Source organism: Orbicella franksi, chromosome 14 (genome assembly GCF_964199315.1).
Source record: "Orbicella franksi chromosome 14, jaOrbFran1.1, whole genome shotgun sequence".
Classification (NCBI taxonomy): domain Eukaryota; kingdom Metazoa; phylum Cnidaria; class Anthozoa; order Scleractinia; family Merulinidae; genus Orbicella; species Orbicella franksi.
In genome coordinates, this window is record NC_138158.1 from 7642075 (window position 1) to 7657997 (window position 15923).

Sequence of the window (15923 nt, forward strand, 5' to 3'; positions counted from 1 at the left end):
AGCAACAGCAATATGCATGGCGCATTTTGAAAAAATTGACGAACGTTTTTCAGTTTTGCCGTTCGTGTACAGGTATTATTTGTCCAGGCGTTGTGTCTTTTCTTTGCTAGTCAGCATCCTAATCAGTGTTGGTATATATCTGCTAGCGTTGAAACGCGAATGCCGTTTTCTGATTGGCTACGCTACCCACTATCTATTCTGTTGTAGATCTGATAGTGAGTAGCGTAGCAGTGTGCAGTTGTGAACAACTTGACGTCCGCTTGTTTTCGTGGTGTCTTTGAAGCCGGAGGGGTGGCGGGTTCTCCCAGAAAAATTGGGTGGGGTGTGCAGCCCGCTTCCCAAAACTCTTACCATATTTATGACCAAAATCTTCAATTTTCCCTACCCTATTCATGACCTGACCAAAAATTCGATACCCTATTCATGACCTGACCCTTTAATCGATACCCTGTTTCAGACCTGCATTGTAATTAGTTACCTAGTTCAGACCAATGTTTAAGACATTGTCAAGGGCTTTTGTTGATGGTCTTACCGATAGCTTCCTCTAAAAAACATCTCTAGTTCAAGACTAGAGTGCAAACTCCATGCCCTATTTGAGACCAATATGGCCAAAATCGATACCCTATTTATGGCCAAAACCACTGAAAAACCATAACTTTTGGGGCCGCATATACCTTTATAGCCCATATAAGGGAATACCCACTCCTCCCAGGCTGTGAAGAGGTTGGAGTATGGAGTAACTATTGGGAAATTAACTTTTCTGGTGTTTTCTCGGCGTCGTTTGCATTTTCTGCAAAAGTCAATTCCCCAGTCATAAACTAAAGTATTTTTAAGTGATAAACTTCTCTGTCCTGTGTATTTTCTGGTTAGGACTGAAGAAATAATTACAACTCCCTGGGTAAATGCCCGAGAGGGCGAATTCTGTTCGGTAATATCATCGCTTTACGGTAGAGTCCAATCAAGAAATGTCCCCGGCCTTACTTTGTAATCAGAATCGAGTGAGTGAGTGAGTGCCATTGGACTGCCTACTAAGCTCATGGATGACGTAAACTAGGTCATCCATGAGCAAAAATTGGCAAGTCCAATATTTCCGAGAGTTGCAACATAACTGGTTAGCAAATGTATATTTCTAGTATTGAATTTTAACATGAGCCCATGATTGGCCTCTGTTATGCAAACCGTGAAAAACAAGAAGCTCAGAGAGCCTTCAACCGGGCCGTATTCCTGATTTAAACTGAATTGTGTTAGTTGGGAAGTCTCTTAAAAATGGACTTATCTTCCCTTTTCAGATCTCTCTAAAGGGTTATGAACTGGACTCGCTTGGATAGCACAAGAGAAAGTCATTTCACAAAAGGCAAAAATGTTCCTACAATTTTCGTCATATTTTGTAAATGACGTAATGGTATTTAATTTATAAATTTTGCTCGCTGTGACAAGTGTATGTTTTGCAACGTCGATATTCAGTCCTTGCTTTACCTCAAACGTTCAAAACCACTCTAAGAGAAGAGCAGAACATTCTTAAATTAACCTTTTAACAGCTCATGGCAATTAAATATCACAAGTTGAGAGATTCGCACTCTGCCCCGAGAAATCGCCAGAGTCGGGGACTGATGTGATTGATCAAACGGGGCCAGGGGAAGGTTGTGTAACGCTATCCTAAGGATAAATTATTTGACTATCCAGTGGATGGCATAGTTAGTTTTCACAACATGCATCCACATCATGACTTCTTATTATCCGAGCTTTAGGGGGGAGGGGGAGGGGGGTCACCGGGCAGATGCTTCGACCCTTTCATCGACAACAAACACCCAACAAAGTGATCACCCCTCTTTGTTACAGGAAATTTGGACGATAAATTAACATTGTTTAATACAAATACTTTAATAGTGATACAGAATATATCTTTTAACATCTAGACTAACCGTTTTTATACCTAACTAATCTACTTTTAAATATTCGTCACAACTCCGTTGTGTATCAATCCCTTTGGTCACCTATGATATAAATCTACTCGTTACTATAGAGATGTGAATTTTTTTACCCAACTTCATCAAAAATTGAATTTTATCTGTCCAGCAAATTTAAATGTAAAATAAAATATGCCATCAACAAAAGTTTGCTTTTGCACGCCCGCGCAGTCTTGCAATAGTGCAAACGTTTTGATGTACTGTTCACACGAGTTTTCAACCATATCCATTCAAATTATATGGATTATAGAAACATTTTAAATGCCCTTTCTTATCTGCATTACTTGCAAAAACGTTCGGGCGTTTTAATTCGGACGTTCAATTTCGGACACTTTTTCGCATTTCGAACAAAAATTTCGGACACTACTGGCTCTTAGCTAAAGTAAAATGATAGCTTTACTGTACCCTCTAGCAGCTAAATTTCTCAAGTAGTGTCTCAATTAGAGTTCGCTTCATAAAGGAAACTAAGAACTCTGGAGCTAATTTAAAGTTTTACATTGTAGTGTAAACATTTCGGACGTTTGAAAATTTCGGTTCTATTTTCGGCACTTTTTTGTCCGAAATTAAAATCGTCCGAAATTTTTTGCAATGTAGTTAGTACACATGTAAGCCATAGGGTCAACAAAGGTCGGTGTACCCTTACGCTCAGGTCTACATTTTACTTTAATCGTACATTCATGGGTTATGTTAATCTCTCACACCCGTGATCTGGGCTAACAAGCGGAGAGAAGTGTTGCGTGACAACGGGGAGAAATGATGCGTGACAACTCAAATAAAGACAGCGAAGAAGACCAAGATGTCATCACTACATTGAAAAATTTGAAAACTGGTTTCGTTATCTTAATATTGCGATTGAGAAGCTGGTTCAAATCATCTAATTTGACCTCAAAGGGCAAGGGAAGGCATCTGGAAGTGTATAAATATGGAATTCTTTGGAGGTACACGCTCTTCGATTTCTACGACTAGGAAATGATTTCGCTTCTTTCATAAACTGCAAATTTACGTTTATGCGTGTCATTATTGTTATGTACTACTGGTAGTTGCTTCATTTTGATTGTGCAAAGTTCTAGTTCAGACGGCCTATAATAAAATCTTTAAAAGGCCCACGAATGTAAAACCCTCGTTATAGAACTTTGTTCGTTTGCCAACCCCAATCCAACATAATTTTTATGAGATATCAGATGCCCCTGTAACACATTTCATTGGAAGTCATAGACCACCAAGTTGGAATTTTTTTTTGGTGGATTGGCTACGGTTTTGAATTTGAACAGGTTCTCAGGAGAAGATGGTTCTTACATTCAGCTTTTTATATAACAATTAATGCTACATGACTGAGTTGTGCCAGGAACATTTGTTAAGGGCGCAGACTAGTCAATTTTTTCCAACGTTACCAGAATCGTTTTATATCAAATACCCTGCATAGTCGGACCGAACACGGCCTGAATACGAAACCGATGAGGCCGGTAGGTCGAGATGACTTTTAAATGAACATTCTGCAAGATTGAACAGAATAATTGTTTCGTTATTCAAAAAGCTTTCAACATCTTTTCAAAATCTCGGATATATGTTCCTTTCTATCACCCCTCTTAATATGGTAGACTAAGTCTATTTAACAATTAGACCCGTGGCCCTTGAGGGCGAAGGGTCTAATTGTTTTAGTATCACCCAACTAGTCGGACAGAAAAGGTAATAATAAAGTTAGCAAATGCAAGTTGAAGAAATATTTATTTGGGAATAAAACGAAAGAAAGCGTCACGCTCGATGGCGCCAATTTCGCTACTCGATGACTATTACTAATAGTCCCCTAGTAGCGTAGCCAATCAAAATGCAGGATTTGCATTAGTCCACTAGTTGGGTGATACTAACACATGTTAGTATATTCTCAGCTCCGACTATTGCATTTCTAGCTCTCTGATTGGCTCAAAAACTCCGACTATGAGCCATTAGTCGGAGTTTTACCTTATATGGAAAACAGTGCGCCAAGTTTAAAAATTTTCCGCTCTGTAAAATTGTTGAAATAAAAATCGGCGGCAAAAACCCGATTAAGAATATACTAAAACAATTATTCCATTCGACCTTGTTGGATATGAAGTGATCATAACCAACTCGCGCTACGCGCTCGTTGGTTATTTATCACTTCATATCCAACGCGGTTTCATGGAATAATTGTTAAATATCTGTAATGTACGGATTACACGTAACAAAAACACTCCCTGACCACTTAAGGGACCCTTTTAAGGACATCATGACAATAACATTGAGTTACTTTGCAACCAAATTCAAAATATTGCCGTGAAACGACGCGACTCCTTTTCGGGAGGAGGTTCCCATGACCTGTAGAAAATATGATGTCTTACTATATCAAGAAGCGCTGCTAGTCTGCAGATGTTGCTTACGCTCTGGTGAACACCAGCCTTAAAATTTGACAGTGGAGCTCGAGTGCCTTCGTCAATTGGGCAAAAGGACATCAATAGTTCATTTGCAATTAAAATTTTGGTTTCTACTTTTTTGACTAGATAGAATGTCTTTTTTCTCAAGTATATACAGGTAGTGCGATACCTTTTGTTTTAGTTTCTACTAAAATAGGTTGAGTCAGATACGTCTTATATATTTTTTAACCTTGTTGGGGGTTGGGGGTGTCCTTTTCAAAGCTAAAAAGAGGCGAGCTTGAATGTTGGCATGGGTTTTACGCCGAGCCGATCAGCCAACTTGTCCTAAAAGATAAAAGAAAGTAGCATTATCCTTGAGGTTAAGTAACAACCTACAACCGAATTCTAAAGTGTTGGGGAGGTAACCGCTCGTTTAACCCCGAAGTCGATTCTAACCGTTTAGCCTCTGACCAGAAGTTGAAAACACTGTCTGTTTCTCGTTCTTTAAGCGCGAATATGGAGGCTTATCGACATCTGGTTGGGACTAACTGTCTAAGGGCTAATCGACTTGGGGGCTGTACTGTAGGGGAGGTTACCAATTTCGTTCTTCCCCACCCCCACCCCCCACTTCTCTTCTTAATGTTCATTGTTCACTCAAGATGGTATAGTAAAGACCAAACATTGGCAGGGGAGGGATAGAGGGAGGGGGAGGGAGGAAGGCGCCTGAAATACGTCAGTTTGTATCATAGCTTACCATAGCTTCCACCAAGTTAACATGATAAAAAATACCACCATCTTCCTCCACTTTACGCATGTGCGCCCTCTCCGGGTCTCCGGCCACAAGTACTGCAGTCTCACCCTCCGCCTGACAAATAACAACAAGCCAGTTCATCTTTAAAGTTTTCCTTTGAACTCAAATGAAGACAAATATCATCAATTTTACTTTGACTAAGATGTTCACAAGTATACAAATACCGACCAAAATTATTCAGTGCCATGTGACATCTAGGCATACTAGAGGTAACTTGCTGAGACTAAGATCGTGTGAGAAGGGTCAATGGAGGTTAAGAGAGAAACCAGAGAGGGGGCAGAGATGTTGCTAAGAGGATACAGAGAAAGAGAGAGAGGACAGACGATAGAGACACGAAGCAAACAGGTGGACAGACACAGACACACAAACAGATGAACAGACAGGCAGGCAGACACGCAGATAAACAGATAGAAATAGGGCAGGTGGGCAAACAGAAAAAAGACAGGCAGACCGACAGACATACAGACAAAGAGGCAGAAATAGGACAAACAGGCAGAAATAGGACAGACAGGCAAGTAGACAGAGAAACAAACAAACAGGCCAACAGATGGACAGAAAGGCAGACAGACAGACAATGAGACAGACAGACAGACAGGTAGGCAGTCAAGCAGAACGACAGGCAGGAAAGCACACAAGCAGACAGGCAGGCAGGCAGGCAGGCAGGTACATGTACATGCAGAAGGAGACACATGGGACAGAAACTACAGACGGAGAAAGTGGTAAGATGATACACGGAAGGTCTTGTAAGAAAACAATCATACATGTATCATGTACAACACTATATGATTTTGCAATAATCTTACATTTATCTCACAATTTCCAAAACAAACAGATAGTCAGAATTTGCTTTTTACCGGTTGCAGATTTCTGCAGTGGTCCATCAATGACTGCATACGGTCTTCAAATCCTGGGGCAAACACTGCAGGATTCACAGCGACAAAACACTGACCCTAAATTAAGAAATAAAAAATAGTGCTATTGATACAAAACCAAACTAAGATTAATTTAGTCCAAAAGTAAAGAAACCAAACGTTCAATTACAAATAAATTACTTATGCTTGAAGTTCTACATGAAGTTGGCAAAAGCTCTCGGGATTGACACATGTCAAGTTTTAATCCTGGTTTTCACCAGGAACAACTTATACTGGGACAGTAAATTGACCTTGATGAAATGTTGAAGTAGGATAACAATATTAGGGGAAAGGCGGAGTGTTCTCAAGATTCTGTGATACAACAATTTGATGAAGACAAAATTTACATGAAGTTCGACTAGCTGACAATGATTTCACTAAACAAAAACTTGGAAAAACTGTTAACTTCTTTCCATTCTCTCCAGAGTCTAACTTTATTTTCAATACTTCTTCCAAGTCTGAAAAGCCAGCAGATTTTTTTATACTATTTCAAGCATTTCAAACCCTGTATGAACCTTAACATGTGGTATAAATAATCAAAATGAGAAAGGCAACAGGAAATGAACTGACAAAAAATGACTTTAAGAGTCTTGTGAGTGGAATATTGTTAGAAAGCCAATGTTACTGAACATTTTGCTCTGCGTTCTACTTTACATCTTAATCATTGCCTACATCTAACACGGTGGCCTCATGGTTAGCACGCTTGACTCCAGATCAAGCAGTCCAGGTTTGAGCTCTGACCAGGGGCATTGTGTTGTGTTCTTGGGCAAGACATTTATTCTCACAGTGCCTCTCTCCACCCAGTTATACAAATGGGTACTGGCAAATATAATGCTGGGGGTAAACCTGCTATGGACTAGCATCCAATCCAGGGGGGAGGGGGGGGGGGTAAGCTCCGGCCTGGTGGGGCACTTGGCTAGAATGTAGACTTAACCTTGTTTACATCTAGCTGTCATAGCAGAGAGATTTTATGGCATCTTTATCATTTTTGATCATGAAACATTCCAGTTATGGGTGCAGCTGCCAGTTGTTGACAGAATTCAACCACAAGGTAAGAAGTTTGCTACAGGTGTGGAGAACAAGGCTACAGCTGACTCAAAACTTAATGACAACTATGAACAATTAAAGGCCATGCTCACCAAATTAGCCTCTCTGTCACCAGCCATCCACTTTCTGATATCTGGACCGACAGCTGCACCTGCCAGAATACCGCAAAACACTTCCACCATCATTGCTAAGCCGTAACCTTTGTAACCACCTGAAAAAGTTCACAACACTGCAACATCAGCAACTAATAAAGGCAAAGGTAAAGTCTGCATACAAGCCAAGTGGCTCATCAGGCTGGAGCTTATCCCAGTTTCTGTAGCATGAAGTATCTAGGAGTATTTCTACTCCCCCCTGGATGGGATGCTAGTCCATCGCAGGTTACTCTCCAGCATTATATTTGCCAGTACCCATTCATACACCTGGGTGGAGAGAGGCACTGTGAGAGTAAAGTGTCTTGCCCAAGAACACAAAACAATGTCCCCAGCCAGGGCTTGAACTTGGACCACTCAATTCGGAGATGAGTGGACTAACCATGAGATCACCAAGCCTCCACATCTACTAAACTACATAAAACAGACCGTTGATTAGTTCTGTAACATCATACAATTTTCATGGGGAGCTAGTTCAGTAGTCAACATTATTTAAGTAGGGTGATCCTTTCAGCAATTAGCTGGTATCAGCAGGGGCCTGTGTAACAAATGACTAATACAGACTATAAAAAATAAATATAAAAAATAAATATAAAAAATAAATATAAAAAATAAATATAAAAAATAGAACAATGCAAAAAAATCCAATAGATGTGTGCAATAAATATCATTTAAAATAGGAAATCTTAAATAATTTATCAATGAATTAGAACTGACGACAAAAGAATTGGTCTTATCTTGCAAAATTTTATCCAAGAAGGTTCTTAAATTAAAAAGCAATGCTACTTCTTATTTGGTAATCTGAAAAAGACTGCACCCAAATATCTGACTAAGACCATGTCATGACCCTTAAAACGTTACCTACACTGTAAGATTAAATCTGTTAGCTGCAGCATATCTTTAACTTACTAGTGATCTCTGTTCCACCCAAAGGTAGCTGACCTCCACCTGACAACACCTTTTCTGGATGGACAGTTTCCTTCAACAGAAAATAAATATCATCTTTAAGAGGTAGCTGGTGGTGCGAGTGTGCACCCTGCAGGGCTTGTAAAACAGTTTTAGTTTTATAAAGTATCTATGAGGGGCATTTAAGGCCTTAAGCGTCCCATGGCGATGATGTCGATGATCATGATGACAATGATGATGATGATGACGATGACAATGACAATGACGATGATGACAATGACGATAATGAGGGGTACTTTCATGCAGTACTGAGGACTTATTCCTCAGTAAAGATGAAGAGGACAAGTGGCTGAATCAACTGGTGTAGGAACTGTTTGTTATGTGTTAACAAAAGAAAATGAAGGCAAAGAGAGTTAATCTCTCATACAGGCCTTATTCCAAAGGTAATCCCTATCAAGAAGGTCAGAAATAGCCAATCCTGTGACATGGATCCTGCTCATGAGGGCTGCGTAAGCAGCCTTAGCAGCTTTACACATACATGTATAAAATCCTTGAGGAAAAACATCCTTGGCTAGCAACGTGCATAGTAACATTTTCTGTGGAAGAACTGGGCACCATATCTAAAAATAACTTGAGAGGGGTTACCATAGGAATAAAGCTTATCTGGGGGATTAACACTGTTACCCTTCACACTCTCTTGGTTGTATAAGATGGTTCAAACTTTCAAGTTTGTGGATGAAATCCCAGTGTGTCATGATTCAAATGAAAGCTGTTGAGCAGTACTTTTATCACTAATCATGGTTTTATTATTATAATATTTGTTAATAATATCCATTACTTACTTACATTACAAAACAAGAGAACGCATTACAATAAATATGTTTATTATGTCTGTGAATGAAACCCTAGAGTGTGACCACTTGAACAGCACTCTCTTTGATGCCATTTATTATAATGCTGCACAAGGTGGTTCTAACTTTTAAGTTCTTGGATGAAACCCTAGTGTGTGACCATTCAAATGAAAGCTATTAAGCAGTTATTAAGAACAATCATCTTTTCAAACAAGATGTATGGTACTACACATTTCTTACCAATCCTTTTGAATCCACTCCCCACCCATGAGGCATTTCCACACCCTTCCTTCTTGCCATTTCAATCTAAAGAAAACAACAGTCTCATTTAAAAAAAAGCCCTGAAAGCCATTTCTGTGACTCCTTGGTGAACAGAAAAGTTTTCAATTGATTATTTCCCAAGACATATAACCTATTAACATTTCGTTCTATTGTCTACACTGTCTAAAAGCATACAGGTAAACAGGTCTGTTTATGTCTCAGCAATTAATAATATCTGCCTCCTTTACTTCAGTGGACATTGGTTGATTAAACTCATAACAGACACTCATTGGGCTACAGTTACGGTCATCTCTGATTATACCAACACAGGCTCAAACCCAGGGGTGTAACATCAATGTATTGTAATCTTGTGCAAGGCACTTTACTCTCACAGTGCCTCTCTCCACCAGGTGTATAAATGGGTACCAAAAAAATAAATGCTAGGAGGTAGCCCTGCAATGGACTAACATCCCATCCAACTGAGAAGTACAATACTCCTAGTTGCTTCATGCTACTGACATTGGAGATAAGTACCAGCCTGATGGGCCTCTTAGCCTGTATGAATGCAGACTTAACCTAGCTTGAGGCACCTCTGCCCCAGTTCAGATGTTACCTTCACTTTGATTATACCAGGCACCCATTTGATTGTAAAAGACTTCTAAATGATTACAAAAGGCACCCATCTGTTCATAACTGACACACAGTTTTGATTAGTAATAATGACACCAACTTGGCTAGAAAAGTAAGGATTTATTTGATCACTCACCTTGCCAAGAGCAACAGCACTTGTTGCCATGTCAAGAACAAAGCTGTCGCCATCTTTGCCAGGGGCGGCCACTGATAACGGGTTGGTTCCGACAGTTACCTGATAGACAAACATACAGTTTGGTTACAGGATGCTTAAACTTGAGAACTGTGTATGTTTTACATCGATCTAAACTATTGACCCATTCCATACAAAGATCAATGTTTGTGACTGTTAACAGCCTTAAAAATGCACTGACTCTTAATGTTAAATTTCCCTGTTGTGATCAGGAAATGTATGCTCTGCATTCAGAATGTAAGTAAGAATGTTGGTTCATGTGAAACATGTGAACTGTTGAATCTTGCAAATGACAGTTTGTATGAAACGTGCAGTTCATCAATCATAAATGCTGGTCCATCGCAGTGTGACTGGATTATTGCACATAGATGAGGACTTCCTGCAATGATTTATCTGATGATCCTAGTAAACTCTTTATCAAGCCCACCTCAAGGATTTTTCCAGAAGGATTCTTGCAAACTAAGGCTTGCTGTTTTTATTTGGCCGAACTGCACATTATGCAATATTCTCTCCACCAATGTCATAGAGGTCATGTAATATACCAAACACTGTGATCACATTTCCAATTGAGAATAGAGTTGAAAATACAATATGCTGTGGGAAATATTTGACCTAATCTGAGGTGTTTGGAAATGTGACATTGTACACCATTAAGATTATCTGATATATTATTTGATTGTTTTATTAATTGCTCTTCTTAAATATCAAAACTGACACTAAGGGATAAAAAGAGGACTAAAATTGTAAAAGGCAATGCTAATAAGAACTGATATTTTAACACTGTCTTATAGCTATAATTTCTTAAATCACACGTAACCTGATAAAAAAAAATTGAATAGTTTCAAGCATACAGTGTTTACCTTACGTGCTCTTGTTGGGACAACAAGAGGTGATGTATTGGTAAAGTTCATTCCCTGAGTTGGAAAAAGCAAAGTACTACAAGTTGAATATCTCAGAAAATTTATTACTGCTATTTACTAACCTTGTAAACGGTTATGTTATATTAGAATAGTTAAGCTACAGTACATGTGTGGAACAATTTACCAAAAGGCATTGTGGAAGCTGATAGCCTTTAGGTATTAAAATCCAAGCTTAAATTGTACTTGGATGTTTAATGAAGGATCTTAATTCTTTTACACTTATTTTATTTTTAAGGAGTTTTATATAGGGTTAGCCTCTTAGCTTCCCTTTCAAGATACCTTTTGTAATTCTTAAGTTTCATTAATGTTTTCAGCACGAGGGCAACTGGTTTTCACAGGCAGGCAAAACTATTTGAACTGAACTTTTTCTATTACTATAAGAAAAAAACTTCCCGCCAGATGGTCAAATCAGAAGGGCAAAATTGTCCTCACAACCAGTCAATTTACCCGGTGGCTGGCCCTTAATGAAACCCCTGAAATGTTTTATTGATCCATAGGATATCCATGTCTAGTGCCTTTTTGCATCTTTAATAAAGTATGTATGTATGATTGTAAAACTAACTAAAGATTCTAGTGGACTGAGGTACATACATGTATAATACAGTCAGTCTGCGATCAACTGTGAGTTTGATAGGTGCAACATAAAAAACATTATTCACTCACAATAAGCCCCTTTTCCATAGCTTTTATTGTATACCAACCAGCAATGCCATAATGGTTTGAGCCTACAGTCAACCAAACAAATACTTTTAATTATAACTGTTTCTACCTAGTTTCTTCACTAAGGCTGACCAGATTCAAACATTAATTTTTTTTCATACAAGCGCCCCTTTCACAAAAGTCCCAGTAATTACCAGCCCTGGAGAGCTGCTTTTTTGTTTGCTGTGTTTACATTCAAGATCGAGTAATTAATAGTTTTGTTTGAAATTCAAACAATAAAAATATCAGGAAACAAACCAAAATGGACTAATAGTGAGAGTTTCTATGCTTATTCCTATTGCAGACTCTACGTTATTTTCTCACTATCCCACACTCGCAATAAGCTGAGCATCATCTCATTAAAACCAAGCTTCATATTACCATCATTTCACTTCAATCAAAAATGTTTAGTAATTAGACCAAAAATTGTGCATTATGTAATGATATCTCTTATTCTATTCCATGTCCCATGTAAGACTTTTGCAAAGGTCAAATAATCACAAATGGTTTTTACCTCCACAGACAACCCAACCAATACCAGCCTCTTGAGCTTTCTTTATGGCTAAGTCATTGCAAAAGTTTCCAACAACCTGTTTAGCAAAGTTAACAATAAAAGAACAATTAGTAAATAAATATAAAGATAGTTCAATCCAGATCATGTGTCCTAAAGGCACCCCCAGTTGAGTGTCAACCGATACCCACAATCAATACCCTCAATCAACCCTCCATCAATTCTTGATTGACACTCCATTGAGGGTATTGATCAACATTCGGCTGTGGATGCCTCTAGTACACAAGATCCTCTAATCCTTCAGGACACTTCAACAATACAAACACATCTTATTATGGCTTGTCCACTGGAAAACCCAAATTCATTTAATAATCTCTATCTCAGTCTATGATATGGACATCCTGAGGTTCATAAAAAAGAAACTTTCAAATGGTGTCTTTGGTGTCTGTATTAAAGAGATAAAGCTAACATTATTGGTAAAACTACAACTATACTTAATACACATTTGGAATTGCATAACATATTGCAGACGAGTTACAACAATAATATTGTGTGGTTCTTGAAAACAGATAGAGCAGTTTTCAAATGAGTGTCAAAAGTAATCAGGCAATTACTTTGGTCTTGGTTTTACTATGGTTTGAGATTGGCTGAGTGGTCTAATTGGTGAGAAATTGGTTTGGTTTTACCACACTCAATTGAAACGTGCTCTACAATGCCAAATATTGTTGATGTAAACTACTTACTGGTCCAAGAAGATTGTTTCCTTTCACAAGTGCAGTGGCGCTTGTTTCATTTACAACTTCAGGTTCTCCATCAAGTGCGGTAGTACCCACCTGAATATCATTGACGTACATTTCTAAGTCATCAAAGAGAGAGGTGTTAAAGAGGGAGGTGTTTAAGTCTGTATTTGAGCCCAGTGACCTATCAGGAGGAGGTAACTTAACAGTAAAGTCTACATTGAGCAAAAATTATCCTGAACTGATATTTTTATAACTTGATCAGAAACTGAATATCTGATGCGAATGAGGAGGCTAACAAGCTTTTTATTGGAAAGAATTTTGCTTATCGAAAAAGTTTGGGTTTATACTTTTAAAGGGATGCTGCATGTGAAAATTTCAAGCACTAATACTAGATATACCTTATGGGGACATATTAAATAATTGGTCAGTATAAAACACACACTGCACACTGCAGACCAGGAGTAAACTGCAGAATAAGGGCAACAATGCAGACCAGGTGTAAACTGCAGACTGCAGACTGTAGACTTCTTAAAAAGTCTGTTGTCTGCGGTATGTTTTGCACCCTCAGTCTGCATTTTGTGCCTGGTCTGCAGTCTGCAGTCCGTAATCTGCAGTCTTCAGTTTACACTGACTGATAAAATAATTTGGAAATTTTAACTTTGAACCTACCAGAAATTTCTTGTTCCTCAAAAATGCAGACATGGTTAACAATGTTTCCCCAATAATGTTTCTATGACAGTGCTTCCTCATTTTGATAGTGATTTGATAGTGCGGGCCCAACTCATAGGGATATAAAAATGCCCAGGGGAACTCTCAAACAAAGAGAACGAGGGTGCTCCTCAGAAATTTTTAAAAATATTCTTAAAAAGTACCAAGATCCTGTTTGATGGTGTGGCTTGAATTTTTTTTTTTAACCCCTTGGAGGTACCAATTCTAAAACAACACATTATCTTTCGTGATAAAAACTACTGCTATGAAAGAATGACGATTCAACCAATCAAAGGTACCGCAGAAGCTCTCACTGTGCATAAGAGGTACCAAAACTGGTTTTTAATCCCTGAAAGCTACAATGCACACCCCTGTCTTCTTTTATATGGGAGTCTCCCATGGGATAAAAATGGGACTTTTGCCAACAAGCAGTCACATGGTGCAAACGTGGATGTTAAAAGAACACAACAGTTTCAACGAGTCAAACTTTACTTTTTTGCTGTGCATGTCTCAGGCGAATTTCGTACCATGTGACCGTTTGTTTGACAAAGCCAAGAAGGGCTAACTTCCCTATTAAATTTTGCACTCCTAGCTTAGACTACGAATAGCAGTCTCCCTTTCGCTTTATTCGTCGTGCGTGACACGAAAGAAAACGGCGAGAAAAAAATAATGGCTTGCCATTTGTTCTTCGCGATTTATTTTATGGTCACGCTCGACGGACTAAGCGAAAGACGGACTACTCGTAGTCAACCCCTAGCTTGAAGTCTCGTTAATTTTTATCGAAACTCTTTAGTCTCCATTTGCTTGTGGACTATAAGTCTAATTTTAAGCAGAACTCACCTAATCTATTGAGTCCATGGCTAAAATGTCCTCGGAAGTCCCCAGCAACAAGGACCTGAGCTAACGATCTGCAGTGTTTAGAAGGAGTTCCAACTGCTGCCATACACCTCTCTACAAAGGATTCCACATCATCAACAGCCACGCATTTATACTGGTCAAAACATCTTCCACTCGTATGTAAATGACGGATTTTTCCGGCAAGGCGGCTGCAAAGAAATTTTGTTCTGTTCGACAATCCCGCCATCTTGGAATATTAGCCAGCAAACTACATCACGTGACGCCTCTGGGATGTCACTCAAAGCGTTGCGTGACATCCCATAAAACGTCTGCGAAGGAGACAATGTTGTAGTAAACCATTTCCGTTTTTCCGTTGAAAGCTGCAGACAAGTTTAAAACCTCATCTGATATCCTGTTCTTGTAGACCTAAAGTTTCTGTATAACACCTGAGCGATTTTGGTTTATTCATGGGTTTGTAGCGTACTTTGAAGAGAAGATGAAGGGTTAAGAGTTAATCCCGACCGCTCAAGTTATATTTAGACATGGTACCCAGTTCTCCCGCGGAAAATATTACCACAAGCGTTCGTGGATGATCAAAATGTGCGGCAGGTATTTTTTGCAGGTTGCAGGTTGCAAGTTGAAACGACCTGTTTATCCGAGTTGAAGTCAAATGAACCCCAAGCAACGTAAGCTCATTTTAGACTGCGTAAAAGGCGTTATACAGGAGAGGGGGTGGCAAAGCATGGATGGATCGAGGGGACTTCCTCGCGTTTTTTGCCTCCCTATTCCTGCTCCCTTTAAGCCTGCAAAGCAGGCTAGCTAATTTAGGTTAACCAGAGTACTAAGTAGACTCACTCGAACTTATATACTGAATTAAAAGTCGATTTTTAAACCTACAACCTGCAACTTGCAAAAAATGCCTGCCCAGAAATGTGTGTAAAGCTTTGACCAAAGCCGTTTGGGTTGTGCATTTGAGTAAAATTCGCGTCACGGGGTCAGCTATGTTTAGAAACTACAGTGATTTCTGAAGTCAGGAGTGGTCTAAAAATAATTTGAGGGAGATAAGCGGAGTGAATTAGACCTATACGCGGAATTAACTCTCTTTTCCTACATTTACTCCTAGTCGGACATCATCCGCAGTGGGAAAAAATCGTCCTTGAAAAATTTCCGAGTCGAGAATGGTGCTTAACACACTTTTTTTTGACCAGCAATAGGGCACAAGAATTACGGTACTGCTAATAAAAACCTCAAGAATATCTCAACTTTAGTTTACCATTCCATTTGAAGAGAACAATCAATATAAAGAGGCTTGAAATAAAAAAATAATGTTTCAAACTTTTGTCAATGCAAAGAAAATTGTAGCTTCAAATGATAACATGAGCTGTGTAAAGCGGTATTACTGAGAATCATCAA

At 38.9% G+C, this 15923-nt stretch overlaps 1 protein-coding gene across 2 annotated transcripts; it reads right to left on the reverse strand.

Moving 5' to 3' along the window:
- Positions 1-2: 2 nt before the first annotated feature.
- Positions 3-15745, reverse strand: LOC145468465 (putative oxidoreductase YjmC). Of its 2 annotated transcripts, XM_081452207.1 has the most exons (13): positions 14514-15745; positions 12969-13081; positions 12229-12304; positions 11679-11740; positions 10956-11009; positions 10039-10137; positions 9252-9317; positions 8164-8233; positions 7198-7316; positions 6002-6097; positions 5091-5201; positions 4587-4681; positions 3-3460 (listed from the first exon to the last, which is right to left on the reverse strand). In XM_081452207.1, exons 1-12 carry the CDS (start codon positions 14755-14757, stop codon positions 4619-4621), a joined length of 1173 nt encoding a protein of 390 aa, XP_081308333.1. In that variant the 5' UTR covers positions 14758-15745; the 3' UTR covers positions 3-3460; positions 4587-4618. The 2 variants fall into 2 exon arrangements, with proteins under 2 accessions (XP_081308333.1, XP_081308332.1); XM_081452206.1 differs by lacking the exon at positions 3-3460 and having other exon boundaries at positions 4147-4681.
- Between the last annotated feature and the right edge of the window lie 178 nt (positions 15746-15923).